The 24,625-nt window shown below is 37.8% G+C and overlaps 1 protein-coding gene across 2 annotated transcripts in view; it reads left to right on the plus strand.

Annotated features, from left to right (window-relative positions):
• LOC149198005 (uncharacterized) overlaps positions 1–24,625 on the plus strand; it is a 120,125-nt gene that overhangs the window by 3,520 nt on the left and 91,980 nt on the right. Inside the window, exons 1-5 of one of the 2 annotated variants that reach the window (XM_089406052.1) lie at positions 14,683–15,103; positions 20,203–20,311; positions 20,876–20,967; positions 21,265–21,523; positions 21,844–21,987. In XM_089406052.1, the coding sequence (XP_089262178.1) occupies positions 14,739–15,103; positions 20,203–20,311; positions 20,876–20,967; positions 21,265–21,523; positions 21,844–21,987 (969 nt within the window). In that variant the 5' untranslated portion in view covers positions 14,683–14,738. Of the gene's footprint in view, positions 1–14,682; positions 15,104–20,202; positions 20,312–20,875; positions 20,968–21,264; positions 21,524–21,843; positions 21,988–24,625 lie in introns of those variants that run through there. The other variant, XM_089406053.1, reaches the window with a different exon arrangement.

A 24,625-nucleotide genomic window follows, 5' to 3' on the forward strand; every position in this document is an offset into this window, starting at 1 on the left:
TGAACCTTGGTAGGGGAATAACAACACCCTTTCTTTACCAGCCAACCAAGTCCCCACCAACAGCGAATATGATTTTGATTTTGAAAATAATATTCAGTTTTCCCACCGGAGTCCTTGGGATCCTCCTTTTCTTCCTTATCAAGTCTTTGTTATATTTCATTTGGTTCAATCAAAACCCAGTTAACCAGTTGCCCATTTTCTTGGTCTCTTCCAGGAACCAAACCTTCGTCGACTATTGCAGGTCCTCTGTTGCTAAGTTTGCTAGATGGTCTGCTACCTTGTTAGCTGTTCTCCTTACATTGACAAATTCTATTTGGTCAAAATTTCTGATCGCCTCTTTGGGCCATATTATCTGTTTCTTCGGCTCCAAAGAGGCCTCTGTCTTCCTGTTTCTTATCTGATCCATCGGAATTCAAAAAAATTTCGAGTCTCCATATTTGACTCACCCATTTGACATCCTGTATATACTAAATGAATACACGCCTAAGTGCATCAAAGATGTATGACAAAAAGGTGTTTGTATTTATCAAATGGGTACGCCTTTTTCGTGGGGACAAAAAGGCCTTTATATTATTGTGGCGAAAGCATGCATATTTACGTAGGGTACAAAACTTGAGGCGCTGGAGAACGACCACCATTCTTCTATACCAGATTTATAATTCCTAAAGTTCAAGCTTTGTAGCTTCCAACTTTCCTACTCCAACTAAAAGACTAATAACCAGAGAGAGCTACTCGTGTTTGCCCAGATATATAGGCCGCTGCTATGTAACATAACGGAGCTGACTGAGAATCAATTTTTCTAAGCCTTTTGGCTGATATACTTCTTCTATGGACTTGACAGACTTTCTAATTTTGACAAAAAAACCTTCCAGAATTCATCAAAACCCATGGCGCTCGCGCACATATATATATATATATATTAACTTAAACAAAATCAGAGTTGGATTTCCTTAGTCAGGTGCTGATTGGCTAAGGTTTGAAGCTCCATTAGATCATCCTCGACATAGATATCTTCCAACCTTTTGACTAAGCTTGATGATGTTGCCTTGAATCTGGAACACTTACTGACTGACAAACTCTTGTTCCTTCTGACTTGAGTTCAGAAGCTTTTGCTGAGCCTTCTGTTCCTCCTGGAGCTTCCAACTGTCAGCTCCATCACCTATTTCTTCATTTCCTCTTTTATATTCTCCAAATCGCTGCCTTGCTCCACCTGAACTTCTGCCAGCTCGTCAATGGCCTTCTTTCTACTTTCCTCACATTTGAATCAGGATATCACTAACTCCTGCCGGTGAGCGGTGAACCTCTTTCCTCATAGAGGCCACTGACATGAAGGCAATCCTCTTGATTTTTGAATTTCCAGAGTCAACCCATTCCTGGAGTAGTACTGTATCCCTCTAGCCCACTCTACAATTTTCTGACATTCCTCCCCTCCAACTGCAGAGACAGAAGGGCCTCTACCGGTTATACCAACCTGACTGATCTCCTGCAGAATTGGTACTCTGTCCGTCCCACTTCTTCTCCCTTTCCCTCTTCTTGTCACTGTTGCCTGCACGAACTAATTTTGCTCAGCGATAGAATCTACTTCTATGATAGAATAATTAGATATATGTTCTTTGCTGATTAAATGATTCCCAATTGCCAGAAGTTCTAAAGAGGTCGTGCAGTCTAACTTCAACATGACTGTCTTTCTGGTGATGGACTCTTACTGTTGACACAAGCAAGCAGCAATTTTCCCAGTAGGAGAATTTATTACAATGAAAAGAATATGTATCACATTATATGATTCCCAATTGCCAGCAGTTCTAAGGAGGTCGTGCAGTCTAACTTCAACAGGACTGTCTTTCTGGTGATGGACTCTTCCTGTTGACACAAGCAAGCAGCAATTTTCCCAGTAGGAGAATTTAGTCTAACTTCAACAGGACTGTCTTTCTGGCGATGGACTCTTCCTGTTGACACAAGCAAGCAACAATTTTCCCAGTAGGAGAATTTAGTCTAACTTCAACAGGACTGTCTTTCTGGTGATGGACTCTTCCTGTTGACACAAGCTAGCAGCAATTTTCCCAGTAGGAGAATTTATTACAATAAAAGGAGTATGTCTCACATTATACAGCAATTATCTCTCTGCTAAATGGCTGTGACCGAGAGTTATCTATTCTGCCAAAGTCACCCAGGAACATGGCCTCAACTGCAACTAACAGCCTGCGTAACCCTGCTTACGCAGGTGCACTGGGCCACGAGGGGTGGATATGCCTTTGAAGGGATTTTAACGTTGGTAGGGGGATAACAACGCCCTTCCTTTACCAACCAGCCAAGTCCCCATTGACGGTGAATATGATTTTAATTTTCAAAACAATATTTAATTTCGAACCATAGTTCTTTGGATCCTCCTTTTCTTCCTTTTTAGCTCTTTGTTATATTTCATTTGGTTCGATCAAAACCAAGTTAAAGGATTCCTCAATGTTACCTTTCCAATTGCCCATTTTCTCGGTCCCTTCCAGGAGCCAAACCTTCGTTGACTATTGCAAGTCCTCTGCTGCTAAGTTTGCTAGGAGGTCTGCTACCTGGTTAGTTGATCTCCTTACATTGATAAATTCTATTTGGTCAAAATTTCTGATTGCCTCTTTGGGCCTTATTATCTGTCTCTTCAGCTCCAAAGAGGCCTGTCTTCTTGTTTCTTATCTGATCTTGAAATATAAAAAGTTTTGGGTCTCCTGTTTGACTCACTCAATTGACATGCTATATATACCAAATGAATACATGCCTACATGCATCTAAGATGTATGACAAGGATGTGCGTATATATCAAATGGGTCCACCTTTTTCTTGGGAACAAAAAGGCTTTTATATTATTGTGGCAAAAGCCATGCATATTTACGTACAGTACAAAACTTGAGGCACTGGAGGACAGCCACCAGGCCCACCATTCTTCTATTATCTATACTAGATTTATAATTTCTAAAGATCAAGGTTTAAAGCTTCTGAGCCTCTGACTCAACTAAAAGACTAATAACCAGAGGTAGGTACTCCTGTTTGCCCAGAGATATGGGCTGCTGCTACATAACATAACACTGTAACAGAGCTGACTGAGAATGAATTTTTCTAAGCCTTTGGGCTTATATACTTCTTCTATAGACTTGACAGACTTTCTAATTCTGACAAAAAACCTTCCAGAATTTATCAAAAACTATGGCATATATATTAACTTAAATGAAATCACAGTTGGATACTTAGTCAGGGGCTGATTCGCTGAAGCTTGAAGCACCATTGGGTCCTCCTTGATATAGATTGTCTTGTCTACGAGAAGCTTTTCTAGATATCTGCTGGCCTTTTGACTAAGCTTGAGGATGTTACCTTGAATCTGGATTACTTAATGGCTGATGAACGCTTGTTCCTTCTGATTTGAGTTCAAAAGCTCTTTCTGAGCATTCTGATCCTCATGGATCTTCCAACTGCCACATCCATCAAATTGGCCCATTTATTCATTTCATCTTTTATCTTCTCCAAATCACTACCTTGCTCCACCTGAACTTCTGCCGCTCGTCAATGGCCTCCTTTCTACTTACCTCACATCTAAATCATGATATCACCAACTCCTGCTGGCAAGCGGAGAACCTATTTCCTCATAGAGGCCACTGACATGAAGGCAATCCTCCCGATTCTTGAATTTCCAGAATCAACCATTCCTGGAGTTGTACTTTATCCCCTCCAACTCACTCTTCAAAATTCTGAAATTCCTCCTCTCCAACTGCTGAGACAAAAGGGGCCCTTGTTAGATTTTGTGGGCACTAGACTCAGTGCACACACACACACCAGATCTGATAACAACTTCCAATTAACTTTACACAGCTGATGAACTGAAACACACTGATGTGTCTAACCAGAAACAAATTTAGCACAACAGAAGTTATAAAACCAGCAATTAGATCATGCACAGTAAACACAAAATTTCAGCCCAATCAATAGTTCTTCATTAAATTCTTTTCAAAACCCACTCCGATCTGATTTGGTGGATCAAGCCCTAGACATGTCCTCGATCTGTCTGATCTGAATCTCCTTTGCTTCTCCGTGCTCTTTCCTTGAACCCGCGCATCTGAGTATCTCACTTACAAAAACCTCGCAATACCCTCATGCAAATCTCTTGCCCCATAGAATCTCTCTCTCAATGTTTGTGCCCTTTATATCTTTGTGTTTGGTGTCTCCGGCAAGACACCTTAGACTCCTATATATAGAAAGGAGGTTTTGTCATTTGAATCATCCAAGAATTGTTCATTTATGTAATGTAAAGGAGGTTGCCCCCTCGAAGAGGCTGAATTCTAAGGCGTTGATCTATCTTTTCTATCTTTTCTTGAGCTGGTTTCATAACATTTGGTATCAGAGCTTTGGATTCTAGGGTTTCGCTGCTCCAAACAGGTCATCGTGGCATTTTCGCTATAACTTTTTTTCTGTGACGTTTCAGAAGTCGCAAAAAAAACCATTTGAGAAGAAATCGCGCTGAACCTTGGGTCCAAATTTCAGAGCTTTTCGCGCGATATTTGCGGAGATATGATCTGAGGAAGTTGGTCTTTTTGCAGACTCCTGAATTACATTCAAAACAGGTGACCTGGGGAAAATCGTCATAACTTTCTCTCTGGGGATCGGATTGAAATTTCGTAAGAAGGTACAGAAAGAGGACGGACTGTAGTTTCTTGTATGCATGTTTCAGATCCAAAGGTCGAAACAGTGACTCGTGGCACGTCGTACAAGTTCGCTCTACTGAACTAGTCTATAAGCAAGTCACTGTGGGAGATTTCACATAACTCTTCCTTGGAGAATCCAATTTGGGTCAGACTTGTGGCATTGGAAAGAGGACACAGAGGGCTACTACAGGTCACAAATTCAGAACTAGATGATCAGAAAGTACAGAGATACATCAGAGGCAATATCGAGCTCCTACAAAGTGAAAAAAGGTGTGTAGATTTTCTTAAATTTTTGCTTAAGCTTGGTTTGAAAATTTATTTTGAAGGAATTCAAAGGGCATAGTAGAACATTATTATCGGTAACTGATGCCCGAGGAAAGAAAATGCAAACACCTAGTAAGGAACCTGAAAGCTCTAGCATGACTCATGAAGAAGAGGAAGAAATGCTACATGATATATCAAAATTACAAGAACAAGTGCAACAAATGTCCTTGCACAAAAAGGAACAGAATCTAAGATGGATGGTTTAAAAGAAATGTGTAGAAGCTAAGATGGATGTTTAAAGAAGCGTAGAAGCTAAGATGATTGACGTGGAAACTAAGATGGATGATTTGAAGATAGATTTGAAGACAGACATGAACGAATTGAAGATAAATTGAATAAGTTGCTACAAGAAATGGTCCTAATGGTGAAAGGGTAGTAAAGGAAACTCATGATGAGAACAAAAGAAATGTTAATCATGATTCCATAGACGCTAATGTTGGATCGAAGACTCACCATATTCCAAAAATCGATATGAGGAAGTTTGATGGCAAGGATCCTGCCACATGGATATTACAGATGGAGCAATTCTTCGATCTCAATAATGTGCAAAACACACAAAAGGTACGTATGGAAACTTTATATTTGGAACCAAATCAGTTTGTATGGTATCAATGGCTTTGCTCTCGTAAACAATTTATCACTTGGGCAATTTTTACGGAAGAATTGATAGCACATTATGAGGATACAAAAAGCAACACTTTTTTTAGCCAATTGATAAGTCTCAAACAAAAGGGTTCAATAATGGAGCACATTGAGGAGTTCCAAAAATTGAACATAAGGGTAAAAGATATTCCAGAGGAGCATAGGATTGATGTGTTCATAGGGTCTTTAAAGGATAATATCCAACATGATGTTCGCCTTTGGGAACCTGATTCATTAGAGAAGGCATTCAGGTTAGCAAGAAAAATGGAAAGCAAAATTATGGCAACCAGGAAGCATACCACTCACAACTATAAAGACGGAAGTGTTGTTGCCCCTAGTCTTCCACAACCTATAAGGTTGACACCACAACAATTGGAAGAAAAAAGAGCAAAAGGGCTTTGTTACAGTTGTGATAGCAAATACACTAAAGGTCATAAGTGTGCTGAGAAGAAATTATTCTACATAGATTGTGAAGAGGAAGAAGAAAAGGAGCAAGAAAGGTCAAAAGAAGAGGATATACTCCAGGAACAAAGCCTAGATGAAGAACAAATAAATCCGACCATATCTTGTAATGCATTGGCGGGAATTACCACTCCTCAAACCATCAAGATAGAAGGACAAATCAAGAAGAAAAAGGTAATAGTGTTGATTGATTCAGGAAGCACCCACAATTTTATTCATTGTAAGGTAGCAAAAGAATTGAATTGCTTCCTATATCCAGCACCAGAGTGTCAAGTGATGATTGCAAATGGAGGAACAATAAATTGCTCTGGAAAGTGCCATAATATCAAGCTATCCATGGGAGAATATGTATTGACTAGCCCAATGCTTTCCATTCCAATGGGAGGTGCTGATGTTGTACTAGGAGTCCAATGGCTACAATCCTTGGGTACAATAGCTTTTAATTTTCAAGAACTTTTCATCAAATTTTCTACGGAAGGAAAGGAAGTTGAATTAAGGGGTATTGCAGGGAAACCAGGAAAGATAATCAGCTCTAATGGTATGACAAAGCTTCTAAAAAAGGAGCAAAGAGGTGTAATTGCACAATTATGTTCGCTAGATGTTTCCACATTGGAATCATCTATTTCTCCAGATCTCCAAAAAGTCTTGGACAATCATTCCAAGGTATTTGAGACTCCCAAAGGTCTCCCACCTATGCGTGATCATGATCATGCTATTCATCTGATTCCAGGAAGTGTTCCTCCAAACATCAGGCCGTACAGATATCCCTATGTCCAAAAGAGTGAAATTGAACGTATGGTTGCAGAAATGCTAGAGGCTGGTATAATTCAACCGAGTCAAAGTTCTTTCTCTGCTCCAGTAGTATTGGTGCACAAGAAGGATGGATCATGGCGCATGTGTCCGGATTATAGGGAGCTCAACAAGCTCACTATTAAAGATAAGTTCCCCATTCCTGTCATTGATGAATTACTGGATGAATTGCATGGATCAATTTACTTCACCAAGTTGGATCTTCGTTCAGGATATCATCAAATCAGAATGAAGATTGAAGACATTCCGAAAAAACATTTAGAACTCATGAGGGTCATTATGAATTTTTGGTCATGCCTTTTGGCCTTACCAATGCACCTTCAACATTTCAAGGTTTGATGAATTCAATTTTCAAACCATTCCTTAGAAAATTTGTGTTAGTATTTTTTGATGATATACTAATCTACAGCAAGTCTTGGAAGGATCATGTTGAACATGTTGACAGGGTGCTACAACTATTGGAGGAGAAACAATTATATGCAAAAAGATCCAAATGTTTCTTTGGAGTCCAGGAGGTGGAATATTTGGGTCATATTGTATCTCATGAAGGAGTTAAGGTAGACCCTAGCAAAATTAAAGCCATTAAGGAATGGAAAATCCCCACATCCATAAAGCATCTGCGAGGATTTCTTGGGTTGACAGGGTATTATCGCAAGTTTGTTAAGAATTATGGGAGAATAGCAGCACCTCTAACAACATTATTGAAGAAAGATGCATTTTCATGGACTCCGAAGCAACAAAGGCCTTTGAACATCTTAAAGAGGCAATGTGCCAAGCACCGGTCTTAGCTACACCGGACTTCACAAAAACCTTTATTGTGGAATGTGATGCTTCAGGAAATGGAATTGGTGCTGTTCTAATGCAAGATGAAAGACCCATTGCTTTTGAAAGTCGTCCAATCAAGGGAAAGTTTTTAAGCAAAGCTATTTATGAGAAGGAAATGTTGGCAATACTCCATGCACTTAAGAAATGGCGACCCTACCTAATGGGAAGACACTTCAAGGTAAAAACGGATCATGATAGCCTTAAATACTTTTTAGAACAAAGATTATCCTCTGAAGAGCAACAAAAGTGGGTCACAAAGATGTTGGGTTATGACTTTGAAATCATCTACAAAAAAGGGAAGCAAAATGTGGTGGCAGATGCACTCTCAAGAAAGGATGAGGATGTGGAAGCATTGTTGTGCGCCATTTCTATTATCCAACCAGATTGGATAAACGAAGCAAGGGAGGAATGGAAGAATGACGAAGAAGTGTGGGCACTTATTCGAAAGTTACAACAAGATTCCAGTACGTCTGATACATTTAGCTGGCAAAATGATTCGTTATGGTACAAAGATCGCTTATACCTCTGTAAGAATTCCCAGCTAAAACAAAAGATTCTTATGGAATTGCACACTTCTCCCTTAGGAGGGCACTCAGGATTTTTAAAAACTTACCACAGGGTTAAGAAGGAATTTTTTTGGGATGGCCTTAAATCAGATATTCAAAAGTTTGTGGCGGAATGTTTGGTTTGCCAACAAAATAAAGTTGAAACAATTAAGACACCGGGTCTATTACAACCTTTATCCATTCCAAGCCAACGTTGGGAGGAGGTTTCAATGGATTTTATCACAGGTTTACCCAAGTCTGAGGGAAAGAGTGTCATCATGGTGGTAGTTGACAGACTTACCAAGTATGCACACTTTTGTGCATTATCACATCCATTTAAAGCCAGTACAGTTTCTACTGCATTTATGGAAACAATTCAAAAGCTACATGGAAACCCAAAGATTATTGTAAGTGACAGAGATCCCATTTTCACTGGAAATTTTTGGACAAATTATTTTCTTGTCTTGGTACTCAGTTAGCTCATAGCTCATCTTATCATCCTCAATCTGATGGGCAAACTGAGATAGTAAACAAATGTTTGGAAGGATATCTTCGTTGCTTTGTATCTGATAAACAGACACAATGGGTCAAATGGTTGCCTCTGGCTGAATGGTGGTATAACACTTCCTTCCATACAGCAACAAAAATGACCCCATTTATGGCACTTTATGGGTATCAACCACCATCCATCACATCATATTTAAGAGAAAATTCTAAGGTTCAGGCAGTGGAACATCACATCGAACATCAACAACAAGTCCTCCAACTCTTAAAGGATAACCTCGTGTTGGCACAAAATAGAATGAAACAACAGGCAGATCAACATCGCAGTGAAAGAAGTTTTGATGTAGGTGATTGGGTATTCCTACGGCTACAACCATATAAGCAAATGTCCCTCAAGCAAGCTAAGAAGGATAATAAATTATCACCAAAGTATTATGGTCCGTACAAGGTGTTGCAAAAGATTGGTACTATGGCATACAAATTGGAGCTTCCTGCAGCTTCTCGATTGCACCCAGTTTTCCATGTTTCATGTTTAAGAAGGTTATAGGCGACAAGCTCCCAGTTCAAACAATATTGCCAGAACTTGACGAGGAAGGAAAAATTATATTGGAACCGGAAGCAGTCACAGAAACAAGAACTCGACAGCTACGAAATCGATCAATTTCAGAGTATCTTATCAAGTGGAAGAACTTATCCGCTGAAGATTCCACATGGGAGGATGAGAATTTTATGCAGAAGTATCCAGAACTACTCAAGCGTTGAGGACAACACTTTTTTGAAGGAGAGGGGCATGTTGGGTCCCTATAATACTAGTGATTACCCCATTACTATTGTAGTTATACCCCTTATTAATATTGTTGTGCCCCTATTCCCCATATTGTTATTACTGTGCCCCATAGAATCCCTCTATTGTTATTTTTGTGGCTTTATATTATTATTGTTAGGTCGGCTGGATTATATTGTGACTCCTTAGACTCCTATATATAGAAAGGAGGTTTTGTCATTTGAATCATCCAAGAATTGTTCATTTATGTAATGTAAAGGAGGTTGCCCCCTCGAAGAGGCTGAATTCTAAGGCGTTGAACTCTCTTTTCTATCTTTTCTTGAGCTGGTTTCATAGCAAGACATCACCTGAACAACCTGAACCATATAACACACTGGGAAGCTGACGATGACATTGAAACAAAAACATATAAAATGTGTAAGTGATCTGACGAGATCCTCCTCGACAAATGTGCTTAAAGGAGAAAGGGACTTGACTTGTGCTTGTTGCGGACATTCTAGAATCAAGGTCTTGGTTTGGCATGATTAATAAGAAGCTTCAAATAGAGAATTTTCGAAGGGTTTCCTCTCAAGAGAAGAGAGGTTTTGGCCCTGGCAGAGAGACAACATCTTGTGTTCTTGTTCTTATGTTTTGATAGCAGTTTGATGAAGTACACACACATGCATTAATAAGAAGAAAGATTAAGCTAACAAGAAAAGTGAAAAGACTCCACAAATTGGATTTCAGAGATCTGTGGTTTGAGGTTTTTGAATTTTTGACGGAGAACCCACAGTAATGGAATTTTTACACCAACGTTTCGAATCCCAAATGGGATCCATCATCAGGGCAAGAGAAAGATGATCGAATATGATAAAAAGAAGAGCCAGAAGGAAGAAATAAATACTAATGAGGGATCGATGTCCCGACAATATTTGAGGAACTGAAGATCTGAGGCTCTTCTTTTTATCCTTACTCTAACACTTTCTAGTGTAAGGATTTCACTCCAAGTATCCCCTCCGTACCGGGATAAGATATTGGATTTCAGAGATCTGTGGTTTGAGGTTTTTGAATTTTTGACCGGAGAACCCACAGTAATGGAATTTTTACACCAACGTTTCGAATCCCAAATGGGATCCATCATCAGGGCAAGAGAAAGATGATCGAATATGATAAAAAGAAGAGCCAGAAGGAAGAAATAAATACTAATGAGGGATCGATGTCCCGACAATATTTGAGGAACTGAAGATCTGAGGCTCTTCTTTTTATCCTTACTCTAACACTTTCTAGTGTAAGGATTTCACTCCAAGTATCCCCTCCGTACCGGGATAAGATATTGGATTTCAGAGATCTGTGGTTTGAGGTTTTTGAATTTTTGGATTTCACTCCACAAATTGTTATAAAGTCAGGAAGAATCATACTAAACCTAATTGCCCTAGATTCTTCAACATGCGGGCTTGTGGGAGAGTCAGGTGGTCCCTGAATGCTGGCATGCCCATAGCATGAGAGTATCCGGAGGTCAGAGGTCAAAAAACTCAGTGGGACCTAGGGGTAGGATGCCAGTGTGGTTGGGATTCCTCCTAGGAGTGTTGTTGCTGATGTGGAAGGTATGGTTGATGTGTTTCCGTCGATTCCATTTCCTTAAGGTGACCAAGGAGGTCGAATCATAACATAGTAGCCTCTCGTCACATGTTTACTCCGGTTGGTCGGTTACTTGGGTAGATGTGGGAGGAGGGTGGTTACAATGGCTCTCATCATGTTTTTGCTTGTAAGTGAATGAATAATGTATCTATGACCTAATGGATGAAATTACAACTAATGTGTTGAGACATCAATGCTTCTTAGCGATTCTTAGATGAGTATGAGACCCTATGCTTAGATATGTTATTTACACATGTAGATTACATATTCGTGATATGTTTGATGAAATGCTTGTCATGGCTAGTAGGGGTCGAGTCAAGGTCTTATTCAAGTAATTGCATTTGTATTATCATCTCTTGGTTATTTTGTTGTTCTAAGAATTTCATTCAATTTTGGCAAGTGACCTGGGCTTTGGGCCTGAAAAAGTGGCTCAAATCTCGGGGATGCTGGCACAACACTGTGCAATTTAGTCCCTGGACACTGGCATGCCTTGTTATGAGAGCATCCAGAGCCTCTTGGACGCTGTCATGCCCATATCATGGGAATGTCCGTGGGTCAAGCGATCTAAAATCTCAGTGAGACCCAGGGGCTGGTTGGCAGAAAGGTTGGGATGATTCATGAAGTTCCTAATGCTGATGTTGTAGGGCTGTATGGTATGTTTCTATTGGTTCCACTTCTTTAACATGACTTAGGAGGTCAAATCATATCATAGTGGCCTCTCGTTGCATGTTTACCCCGGTTGGCCAGTTATTTGGGTAGATGTGGGAGGAGGGTGTTACATAATAGATGGAAATTAGTTGTAAACAAAAAATTAAATTAATTTTATTATTATTATTATTTTAATCAAAATGAAGGTGAGTAATAATAAGGTCAGACTTAATTATTCTAAACAATAAAACTGAAAAATAGTAATAAGAAAATGAATAAAATAAAATAATAAATAATAAACAAACAAAATAAAAATAATAAGGCCAAATTTAACTATTCTAACAACAATAAAACTAAAAATGGTAATAAGAAAATGAAAAAACAAAATAAATAAAATATAAGTCAAAATAATGAATTAACTCAATTTTATTATTTAAATCAAAAAAATAAAATGATATGGTAAAAATAAAATAATAAAAATAAATAAGAAATAAAGGAATACCAACACGATTAAAATAAATAAATAAAACAAATAAATAATTAAGTAAATATTATAAAACTTAGAATACAAGGTAGGGATTCAACGAGTGTTAATACTTCAACCATCATCTCTATTGAGATTGATAGACGTCCTTTCAATTTTCAAGGCCTCCCTTAAACTTACCATGATGAAAATGATCAATCCTTGCAATGACTGTGGCCTCTTCAATGCAGATGTGATGTTTTGTCTTTTTTCGCATGTTCTGCCAATGCAGAGGAGCAAGACCTTAAATGTTTGATGTCAGTTGCGTGCTCAAGGATCCTCTGATTAATTGAGCGACCAATTTCACAAATGTACGGAGTCCCACAAGAGCAAGGGATGACATAAACACCTTTATCATCTTTAGGGTTCAAAGGGTCCTTCACTGATCTTAGGGAGCTTCAGATAGTGTTTTAGTGGCCTAATAAGATTTAAAATAATGAGATTTTAATTTATTGGGCTAAGAGGCGCTCTCGACATATGTGTAAGATAATGTAATGTAAACATCTAGACTTGGTCTAAACAAAATTAAAATAAAATAAAACTAAAAATAACACTATGTGAAAATATTTTTATTTAGTCAAAATAAAATAAAAATAATAAAAAAAACAATGTTAAAAAAAAGATTTTCATAATAATAATTAAAAAAATTCAAATAATAATAATATTATTGAATAGATCTATTAATGTGATGAAACCAAATTTTTATAAGTAGAAATTAATATTTAATGGGGGATAGAAGAACAATTGAATTTTTTAAGGGGAGTTTAAGAAACATTTAGCATAAAAAATTTAAGGAATAAAGAACAAAACATTTGAATTTTTTAACGGGAGTTTAATAAACATTTAGAATAAAAAATTTAAGACTTTAAGAAACATTTAGCATAAAAATTTTAAAAAAAAAGAACAAAACAGTAAAAAAAATAAAATTTCTTGAAATACAAACTCTTTTATTGAATTGAGACTTCTGTGATCCATATCAAATTTTTGAAGAATTCTTCGGCGAAAATCGCATGGAAAAATTTTTGTCTACGCGTTTCGAACCAACCAGTGTGGTTTATCGTCAGGACAAGTTGAATGAGCAGATCTGGCTATGCACTTTAAATAGATAGGGCAGAATATCCACATACTCAGATTACTCGATAAGGTAACAGCTAAAAAGACAACAGCTAGATTTGACCTCATAACCGCTAGTTTGACCAGGATAAGGGGTATTATATTAATTTATATCATTTATTTATTTTATTTACATAAAAGAAATTTCAGTTATTAATATAGAATAAATCATAAAATAAATTAATTACAAATCAATTAATTTTAAATATATTAATAAACCTAAATTAATGTAAAAATTGTTAGAAACGTATACTAGAATATATATATTTAGTAAATTATTAAATAATAATAAATAAATAATTCCAAATATATTAATTAACAAGAATAAGAATCAAATTAAATAAAACTATTAGTTAGTTATAACGGCTAGTTTGACCATGATAAGGGGTATTTATTTAATTTATTTACATATATTCCGTTATTAATATAGAATAAATTAATATAATAAGTAAAAACATAAAATAAATTAATTTCAAATATATTAATATATTAATAACGTGGAATTAATAATAATAATAATAATAATATAAATAAATACATAAATAATTTTAAATATATTAATTAATAAAATTAATGTTAAATAGTTGGATAAAAATATTGGTTAGTAAAAAAAAAAATAATTAAAGAACTCAAGGGTTGAAAATATAAAAATTAATTCAAGGTCTTTAAAAAAAAAAAAAAATAAAAATAAAAATAAAACTAAAAATTAGTATATTACAATAAATTAATTTTAAAATTTACCTTATGTAAATTAAGTATAAATTGATTAAAAAAATAAATAAAATAAAAATAAAAATAAAATAAAATACAAACGAATCTAGAATTAAGATAAATTTAAATTGATTATTAAAATAAATTTAAATTGATTTATTAAATTTTTGCAAGTCAAAAAAATATTTTATTTATTTTATATATTTTTAAAATATAAGATAAATTTTGTTTTTTAATTACCAATTAAATTATATATATTTTTTCGATTTATCAATTAAATTATAACTATTTTAAATCGAAAACTTTTCTATATTGAGGTTTTACCTCAAGCCACTATTTGGAATTTGACCGAATCTAAACCGGTGTCCCACCCACATGCATGTCCTGGGCGTTTCTTTGCAGATGCGTGCATATACTAGTTTAACTTTTTCTGAGTCATCAACATCCGCTCTACAGGTCTATAGTTAAGTTTGACCATTCATATAAAAGGCAATCATTGCTTCCGAAGCAGACTCGTTCACCATATTTTCTTATAAAAAATCTATACTGAAGCGATGGATTCTCCTCAGACGGGCACAATGCAAGCGTTAATCTGCAGAAAATTAGGAGACCCTACTGCTCCCATCTCAGAAACCTCCCCCATATTCGTCTCGTCTTATCACCCTGTTCCTCAATTGAATTCACCCACCTCGGTTCGGATCAGAGTCAAGGCCATTAGCATAAACTATGGAACTGTTTTGCAGGTTATGGGCAAGTACCAGGAGAAGCCTCCTCTTCCCTTTGTCCTGGGCTCTGATTTCTCCGGGGTCGTGGAAGCTGTGGGGAAGGGAGTTACCAGGGTTAAAGTTGGGGACAGAGTCTGTGCAATGACAGGGCAGGATAGTTATGCAGAGAAAGTTGTTTTGGACGAGAAAGAGCTGTAAGTGTGCAATCTCTGATCTCGGAAAAACATGTATAGGAGAGGAAGCTGTTAGTTTTTATTCAAATCGCAGTTGATGGCCAGTCTAAATTCTGACTGATAGAAAACAATTTTCATCAATAGAACAGTAAGTATGCCTACCATCCTATTTGACATGCTGTATATACTAAATGAATAGACACCTAAATGCATCAAAGATATATAACAAAAGAGTGTGTGTATATATCAAATGGGTACACCTTTTTTGTGGGGAACAAAATGACTTTTATATTATTCTGGCAAAAGCCATGCATATTTACATGGACAACAGCCACCATTCTTCTATACCAGAGTTATAATGTCTAAATATCAAGCTTTAAAGCTTCTGACTCCAACTAAAAGATTGTTAGGGTTCAAGAGAAATAAATATAACAATCAAAAAATACACATTTAAACTATGTACATTATGATTATTTGGAAAATCTTAATTGGAGAAAAACCAATCAACAATAGATCTATTATTGTCCTTGGCTAAAACACAGCCAAGCCGGCCAACAACCTGAGCTTCCACCGCTCAACCATGGCTGCCTACAATGGAGAATACACAAGCCTTTTAAGGGCTTCAACTAACTACATGCAATACCATGAGCTCAATACCATGAGTCACCAATACTAGGTGCCCAAAACCACAACTGTTAACCGTAACTGTTGACATAACCTCAACTCCACCATAGAGTCAAGTTTATCTAACAATCCCCCTTAAACTTGACTTTGGGTTATCGTTGGCCAAAACTAGCCGAATCTGCCAAGTGAGCTAGCCACCACTCACATCCAGGCCCTACCCAGTCAATGTTAGGGTATTTGATAATCTCACATGCTGTCTTAGTTCAGCGTGCTTCATCATACCACCACATGTGTCCCCATATCACCCAAGTGGACGTCATCATACCACCACATGCGTCCCCATATCACCCAAGTGGACATTATGACTTTACCAGTGATTTACTGGGATACGCATGCCTTACCAGGGTTTACATCCTTACCAGGGTTTACAGTCGTATACCCATGAAAATTTCCAACCAGCCAAGTCCCCATTGACGGTGAATATGATTTTAATTTTCAAAACAATATTTAATTTCGAACCATAGTTCTTTGGATCCTCCTTTTCTTCCTTTTTAGCTCTTTGTTATATTTCATTTGGTTCGATCAAAACCAAGTTAAAGGATTCCTCAATGTTACCTTTCCAATTGCCCATTTTCTTGGTCCCTTCCAGGAGCCAAACCTTCGTTGACTATTGCAAGTCCTCTGCTGCTAAGTTTGCTAGGAGGTCTGCTACCTGGTTAGTTGATCTCCTTACATTGATAAATTCTATTTGGTCAAAATTTCTGATTGCCTCTTTGGGCCTTATTATCTGTCTCTTCAGCTCCAAAGAGGCCTGTCTTCCTGTTTCTTATCTGATCTTGAAATATAAAAAGTTTTGGGTCTCCTGTTTGACTCACCCAATTGACATGCTATATATACCAAATGAATACATGCCTACATGCATCTAAGATGTATGACAAGGATGTGCGTATATATCAAATGGGTCCACCTTTTTCTTGGGAACAAAAAGGCCTTTATATTATTGTGGCAAAAGCCATGCATATTTACGTACAGTACAAAACTTGAGGCGCTGGAGGACAGCCACCAGGCCCACCATTCTTCTATTATCTATACTAGATTTATAATTTCTAAAGATCAAGGTTTAAAGCTTCTGAGCCTCTGACTCAACTAAAAGACTAATAACCAGAGGTAGGTACTCCTGTTTGCCCAGAGATATGGGCTGCTGCTACATAACATAACACTGTAACAGAGCTGACTGAGAATGAATTTTTCTAAGCCTTTGGGCTTATATACTTCTTCTATAGACTTGACAGACTTTCTAATTCTGACAAAAAACCTTCCAGAATTTATCAAAACCCATGGCATATATAAATTAACTTAAATGAAATCACAGTTGGATAATTAGTCAGGGGCTGATTGGCTGAAGCTTGAAGCACCATTGGGTCCTCCTTGATATAGATTGTCTTGTCTACGAGAAGCCTTTCTAGATATCTGCTGGCCTTTTGACTAAGCTTGAGGATATTACCTTGAATCTGGATTACTTAATGGCTGATGAACGCTTGTTCCTTCTGATTTGAGTTCAAAAGCTCTTTCTGAGCATTCTGATCCTCATGGATCTTCCAACTGCCACATCCATCAAATTGGCCCATTTATTCATTTCATCTTTTATCTTCTCCAAATCACTACCTTGCTCCACCTGAACTTCTGCAGCTCATCAATGGCCTCCTAACTACTTACTTCACATCTAAATCATGATATCACCAACTCCTGCTGGCAAGCGGAGAACCTATTTCCTCATAGAGGCCACTGACATGAAGGCAATCCTCCCGATTCTTGAATTTCCAGAATCAACCATTCCTGGAGTTGTACTTTATCCCCTCCAACTCACTCTTCAAAATTCTGAAATTCCTCCTCTCCAACTGCTGAGACAGAAGGGGCCCTTGTTAGATTTTGTGGGCACTAGACTCAGTGCACACACACACACCAGATCTGGTAACAACTTCCAATTAACTTTACACAGCTGATGAACTGAAACACACTGATGTGTCTAACCAGAAACAAATTTAGCACAACAGAAGTTATAAAACCAGCAATTAGATCATGCACAGTAAACGCAAAATTTCAGTCCAATCAACAGTTCTTCATTAAATTCATTTCAAAACCCACTCCGTCTCCCTTACTAGGATAATGGCCGTCGAGGAAATTACATATACAACAATTACCCTGGATCTGATTTGGCGGATCAAGCCCTAGACATTTCCTCGATCTGTCTGATCTGAATCTCCTTTGCTTCTCTGTGCTCTTTCCTTGAACCCGGCACATCTGAGTATCTCACTCACAAAAACCTCGCAATATCACTCATGCAAATCTCTTGCTTGAGAGAATCTCTCTCTCAATGTCTCGTGCCCCTGCACGTCTTTGTGTTTGGTGTCCTCCAGCAAGACACCTCTCTTGTTCTGTTTGCCACAATCCACAGGCCCTCTTGGCCCTGCTCAACCCTCTTGGCCCTCAACAGGCTCTCTCTGCCGTCTCGGCCCTCCACAGGCCAGCCCTCTCGGCCTCCACAGGATGCTCTCTTGTTGACCACCTTCCACAGGCTATCCCAATTCTCAACCCTCTCGGCCCTACTCGGCTTCATCAGGTCCTCTTGGCCCTATTTGGCTTCCTCAGGCTCTCTCGGCCTCCACAGACCCTCTCGGCCCTCTTGGCCCTCCTCAAGTCTGAGGCCTACTCAGCCTTCTCATCCACAAGATGCTCTCTTGCCAATCTGAGGTCTATTTGGCCTTCTCCACAAGATGCTCTCTTGCTGACCAGCATAGGCCCTCTTGGCCCTCCATAGGTCTAAGGCCTACGCTTCCTTCTCCTCCACAAGATGCTCTCTTGCTGACCACCATAGGCCCTCTCGGCCCTCCATAGGTCTAGGTCTAATCAGCTTTCTCCTCCACAAGATGCTCTCTTGCTGACCACACTCCACAACCCTCTCAGCCCTTGAGGAGTTTGAGGCCTACTCGGCCTTCTTCTCCACAAGATGCTCTCTTGCAAACCACAATAATGCATCAAGAATGAACCACTCACCCTTGTACTTATACTTTTCCAAAGGGTGCAATACCATGGGGCTATGGTTGCAAAGCCCCATGCCACCCAAAATGTCAACACCTCTACTGGTTATACAAAACTAACTGATCTCCTGCAGAGTTGATACTCTGCGCGCCCCCCCACCTGTTCTCCTTTCCCTCTTCCCGTCACCATTTCCTGCACAAACTAATTTTGCTTGACGATACAATCTACTTCCATGACAGAGGAATTACATATATGTTCTTTGCTCAGCAAATGATTCCCAATTGCCAGCAGTTCTAAGGTGGCCATGCAGTCTAATTTCAATATGATTGTTTTTTGGTGATGGAATCTTCTGGTCAAGACAAGCAAGCAGCAATTTTCCCAGTAAGAGAATTTATTACAATGAAAAGAGTATGTCTGACATTGCAAAGCAATTATCTTTCTGCTAAACAGCTGTGACTGGGAGGTATTTATTCTGCCAAAGTTGCCCAGGACTTGCACGTCGCCCCAACTAGAACAAACAGCCCTCCTTATGCAGGTGCACTGGGCTATGAGTAATGAATATGCTTTTGAAGGGATTTGAATGTTGGTAGGGGGAATAACAACACTCTTTCTTTACCGACCAGCCAAGCCCTCATGGACAGTGAATATGATTTTGATTTTCAAAATAATATTCAATTTTCCAACTGTAGTCCTTGGGATCCTCATTTTCTTTCTTATTAACTCTTTGTTATATTTCTTTTGGTTCAATCAAAACCAAGTTAAATGATTCCCAAATGCTACCATACCCATTGCCCATTTTTTGGGTCACTTCCAGGAGCCAAGCTTTTGTCGACTATTGCAAATGCTCTGCTGCTAAGTTTGCTAGGAGGTCTGCTACGTTATTAGCTTATCTTCTTGACAAATTTTACTTGGTCAAAATTTCTGATTGCCTATTTGGACCATATTATCTGTCTCTTCGGCTTAAAAGATGCATCTGTCTTCCTGTTCTTGTCTGATTTATTGGAATTTCAAGGATTATGAGTCTCCTATGTTTACTTTCTTAATGCCTCCCTGAATTCCTGCCTTTATCATCCTGCCACCTCTGCTTGGTTGTTTGAGCATTGTCCTAGATTCTGGATGAAGAGAGTATAAAGGAATTCTTATTGTCTCTAATCACCTCCCATCCCCTTCTTTGCCTGGATTCTGTTAAGACGTCCCACTAAAATTGTTTTTCATCCATCTCCCTTTGGGATGGAGTCCATTCTCTTGAGTCTTTGGTGACCTTGATGGTCCTTTATTGGCTTTCTTTAAAAGAAGTTACTCATTGTTTGTCCTAATAATTAAAGGGGTATACTATACAAACACTTATGATATATAGCAGTTGGTTGTGTATATGGCAGGAAAAAAGCAATATAATATGGCAAAGAAATAATCTTTAATGTTACGTAGAGATTTTTAAATTGTTTATGGGTTTGCAGGTTTGTAGTTCCTCCAGGATGTGATTTGATTGCTGCTGGTGGACTTCCAGTAGCTTTTGGTACTTCACATCTTGGGCTTGTTCACCGAGCAGGAATTTCTCGCGGTCAGGTTGGTCTAGCTAGCTATAGCAGCTTCTAAATTTTGGTTTATTACTCTTTTATCCTCAAAGGTTTGTTTATGGGTTGCTTGTAATGGTGTCAATTCTGCCATTTTGATGCATTTCAAATTAACTTGGTTGCGTGCCCACAATAGGAGTAAGGGGTCTTCTGTAATGAGGGTCCACAACCTTTGACAGGATTATGACTCTCTCTGCGACATACATTTTTAAAGTGAAATACATTATATAGAAGAAACCCTTTTTAATTCTAATAATCACTTGCCAAGTGGTTATCTCTCAATAGAGGAAGAAAGCAAAACTAGAGATTTTCGTCGGAGTTTGAACTAAAATGCTGAGCTTGAACTAAATTTCTTGTTTTTTTTAATGGATCATGCAGTTTTGTTGTTAGGGCCTCTGTTCTGAATGCAATTCACAAGCTGCTAGACAAAACTTGTCTCGTCTTGGTTACCTTGAAGCTTGAACCTGCATTAAGTTGTTGATTTTAATGTTCCATAGATCTCTTTTAAAGATGTTTTCAACTAGAAAGGAATTACTTAGAACTGTTGTCTACACAGGTTTTGCTTGTCCTTGGAGCAGCAGGTGGTGTAGGGTTGTCAGCTGTGCAGATAGGAAAGGTTTGCGGGGCAATTGTAATTGCTGTAGCAAGGTAAGAGGCTAACCTTCAATTATTACGTAAATTTGCTTCTTGATTTTGAAGAAGCTTCTTTTGTTGCTTTGTAATGCCAGTCTCCTTTTTAGTGGGCCGCTCTTAGGCTTTTCATTTAAAGTTTTGGTTTGTTCCAATATCATTTTAAGTCACTGGAAAATCTTCCTATTGAAAGTCTGTTTTTTATTTTTATTTTAAGAAAACTGTTACTTTTAAAATGCAATTAATGCATGTGTTACAAACAAAAGAGGAGCTTGGAGCACATGGTGTTGAGTTTTTCAAGTATGTGCAATTCAGGGGACCTGAAAAAGAACGTCTTCTCAAATCATTAGGAGCTGACCATGTGGTCGACTCTACAAGCAGCAATATAATACCTAATGTCAGGGAGTACTTGAAGTCAAGAAACCTCAAGGGAGTTGATATTCTCTATGATCCTGTAGGGGGAAAGCTCTTGAAAGACAGTTTGAAGCTTTTAAACTGGGGAGCTAAGATTTTGATCATAGGATTTGCAAGTGGAGAGATTCCTATCATCCCTGCAAATATTACCCTCGTAAAGGTAGAGCTGGCATTCTACACCTTGTCAAAATGTTAGACATATGACAGGACTTGTCTTGAAGTTTTCTATATAGTGTAACTGCAGTTTTTATTAATAGCTATTTTTTCTTGTTATGAAGTTGGTACATTCTGATTCTTTTACATTTATTAGTATTCAATTACACTCTCAGGACAATATCAAGAACATGTTTTGCATATTACTTGTGTTTTTAAGGAATAATCATGTGAATATTTAAACTCAAAAGTCGATCCTCATCAATATAGGTATTTCTACTATTTGAGATCTTTTGGAATCTGTGCTGACTCTGAATATTGCTTCAGAACTGGACGGTACATGGACTCTATTGGGGAAGCTACAAACTTCATCAACCAGACGTTTTGGTAGATTCCATGCAAGAGCTTCTATCATGGTTAGCAAAAGGCTTGATACATATTAACGTGTCTCATACATTCAGGCTGTCAGAGGTATTCTAATCAATCTTCTACTCATAATGCATGAGGTTTGGCAGTGCCTTTGAAAGAATTTCTTATCTATTACCCTCCCTTCTGTGCTCAATATTTGCTGCATAGTCTATTTACTTGTTAAGAGTTTCTCATTTCCTCTTCCAAAGGAGTCCTCTATTCTAGTATGGTTTTTCTACAGTTAGTTACATTGAAGTGAAATTTAGTAACAGTATTTCAAAGAAATATCTGTTGCACTCTTATATAAAATTTACTTGATCACACATACATCTTTGGGAATGTGTGTTAAAAATTGAAAATGCTATTTATTGATGGGTTAGGACTGTACTCAAAACTTCAAAGTGCCTAGAGGATAGGCCTTAAAGTCCACAGTTGGAAAATGTTGAAATTGACAGCTATGGGATGAATTTCCTTGAATAAAATTTCATTTCCGACCTTTCTAAAGTGACTTTCTAACAATAGAAAGTCATGTCTATCTTTGCAACCATGGCTTTCCAAAAATAGTAAATCACTTTCCATCAATTCGTAATCATATATATATGATGGAAAATCACTAAACTTGTCCTTAATCAATCTCAATTGTTTAATTTTTAACTTAATCATCAATATTATTATTATTATTACTATTATCCTCTTTATGATATTATTATATTATTATTAAAAATAAATTCAAGTCTCTCAATCATGTCATATGTAACCCCCCTCAATTAATGCATATGTTTCTCTCCCTCTCTCTCTCTCTTGATGGATTCATTCCTCTCTCTCTTTAATGCTCTTACGCACCTCTTACACTCTTTTACACAATTTAATGACTCGTCATAAAAAGATTCCTTTGACACCTCTTTAATGCATAAGTTACACTTCTCTCCTAAATGCGTAAGTTACACTCCTCTCCTTTATGGCATAAGTTACACTCCTATTTTGGCATATGTAACTCCTCCTCGAGACATAGAGCTACTCCCTCATGAATTGAACCTCCTTGCTCTTCTTATATATTTGTGCCTCTCATCCTCACTTGACACACTTACTTGTGCTTGTGAGAGGAGAATTTGAACTTGAGAAAGAGAGAGTTGGAGAGTCTAGAGGAAGATTGAGAGAGAGAGAGAAAGAGTCTTGAAGAGCAAGAGTAGATCTTGGAGAGCCAAAGTGATTCAGTGTTTGCATTAGTTACTGCTGTTAGAGATCTTCTTCAGATTTGGGTGAACTTCTTCATTCTCTCATTGTACTTGTACCTCTGCTAAATAATTGATTTCTAATAGAAGAAGAATCAAATTGGTTTTTCCCCTTGTGGGTTTTTCCCTGGTCATTGACCTAACTTTTCTGTGTCTCATTGAGTTCTTGGTTGTCTTCCATTGTGCATATGGTTTATATGGTTTATGTTCTATCTACAATTACTTAACTTATTTTGCAACATAAAGAAGTTATGGATTTAAGTGATTGTAACAGCATAGAGCATCAAAATTCAACATGGTATCGGAGCTTTGGTGAAGATCAGCTCAAGAAGACAAGCTCCATTTCTAGCTCTCTCTCTGTTGGAATATTTCTTGCTGTCAACTCCATTTCCAGCTCTCTTTTTGCTGGAATATCTTTTGTTGTCCGCTCCATTTGCAACTCCTTTTCTGCTGAAATATAGCTTGCTGTCCGCTCCATTTGCAGCTCTTTTTTTGCTGAAATATAGCTTACCGTCCGTTCCATTTGCAACTCATTTTCTGCTGAAATATAGCTTGCTGTCCGCTCCATTTGCAACTCTCTTTCTGCTAAAATATAGCTTTCCGTCTGCTTTATTTGCAACTCTCTTTTCGCTGAAATATCTCTTGCTGTTCCTTCTACTTATTGCTCATTTTCTACTGAAATTTCCCTCCCGTTTTGCTACTGAAATATCTCACGTACAGCTGAAATATTTCTTGCTGTCCGATGTATGGGAAGTGGTTCCAAGACCCCAAGGTAAATCTGTTGTATCTTTTAAATGGTTGTATAAAATTAAACATGGTGTTGATGGTAGTATTTAAAAATATAAAGGTAGATTTGTGGCTAGAGGTTTCTCTCAGAAAGAGGGAATAAATTATGATGAAATTTTTGCACTTGTTGCCCGTTACACCACCATCCGATCTATTATAGCTCTAGCTGTTAGCCAATGATGGGCTCTTCACCAAATGGATGTGAAGACTAATTTTTCGCATGGCTTCATTAAAGAAGAAGTATTTGTGGAGCAACCACAAGGCTTTGAAGTATAGCATCCAAAAACTCATGTGTGTAGGTTGAAGAAAGCCCTTTATGGTTTGAAGCAAGCTCCAAGAGCTTGGTATGCTCGCATAGATAACTTCTTGATGAAGCATGGTTTTACCAGAAGCAATGCAGATCCAAATCTTTACTTTAAGACAGTCCAATGTATGCCTTTGATTTTGGTCTTGTATGTTGATAAGTTATTTCTGACTGGTAGTGAACCTCTTATTCTCCAGTGTAAGAGGGAGTTAGCTTCTGAATTTGAAATGAAAGATCTTGGTTTGATGCACTACTTTCTAGGCTTGGAGGTAATGGCAGAAATCTAGTGAGATTTTCCTTTCTCAAGGAAAATATGCTGTCAAACTACTAGAAAGGTTTGGCATGACCGAGTGTAAGTTCATGAATACTCCAATGGAAA

The sequence above is a fragment of the Pinus tabuliformis genome, chromosome 2_2 (assembly GCF_031772625.1).
Source record: "Pinus tabuliformis cultivar Carrire ecotype Pingquan chromosome 2_2, CPIR1, whole genome shotgun sequence".
Lineage (NCBI taxonomy): Eukaryota > Viridiplantae > Streptophyta > Pinopsida > Pinales > Pinaceae > Pinus > Pinus tabuliformis.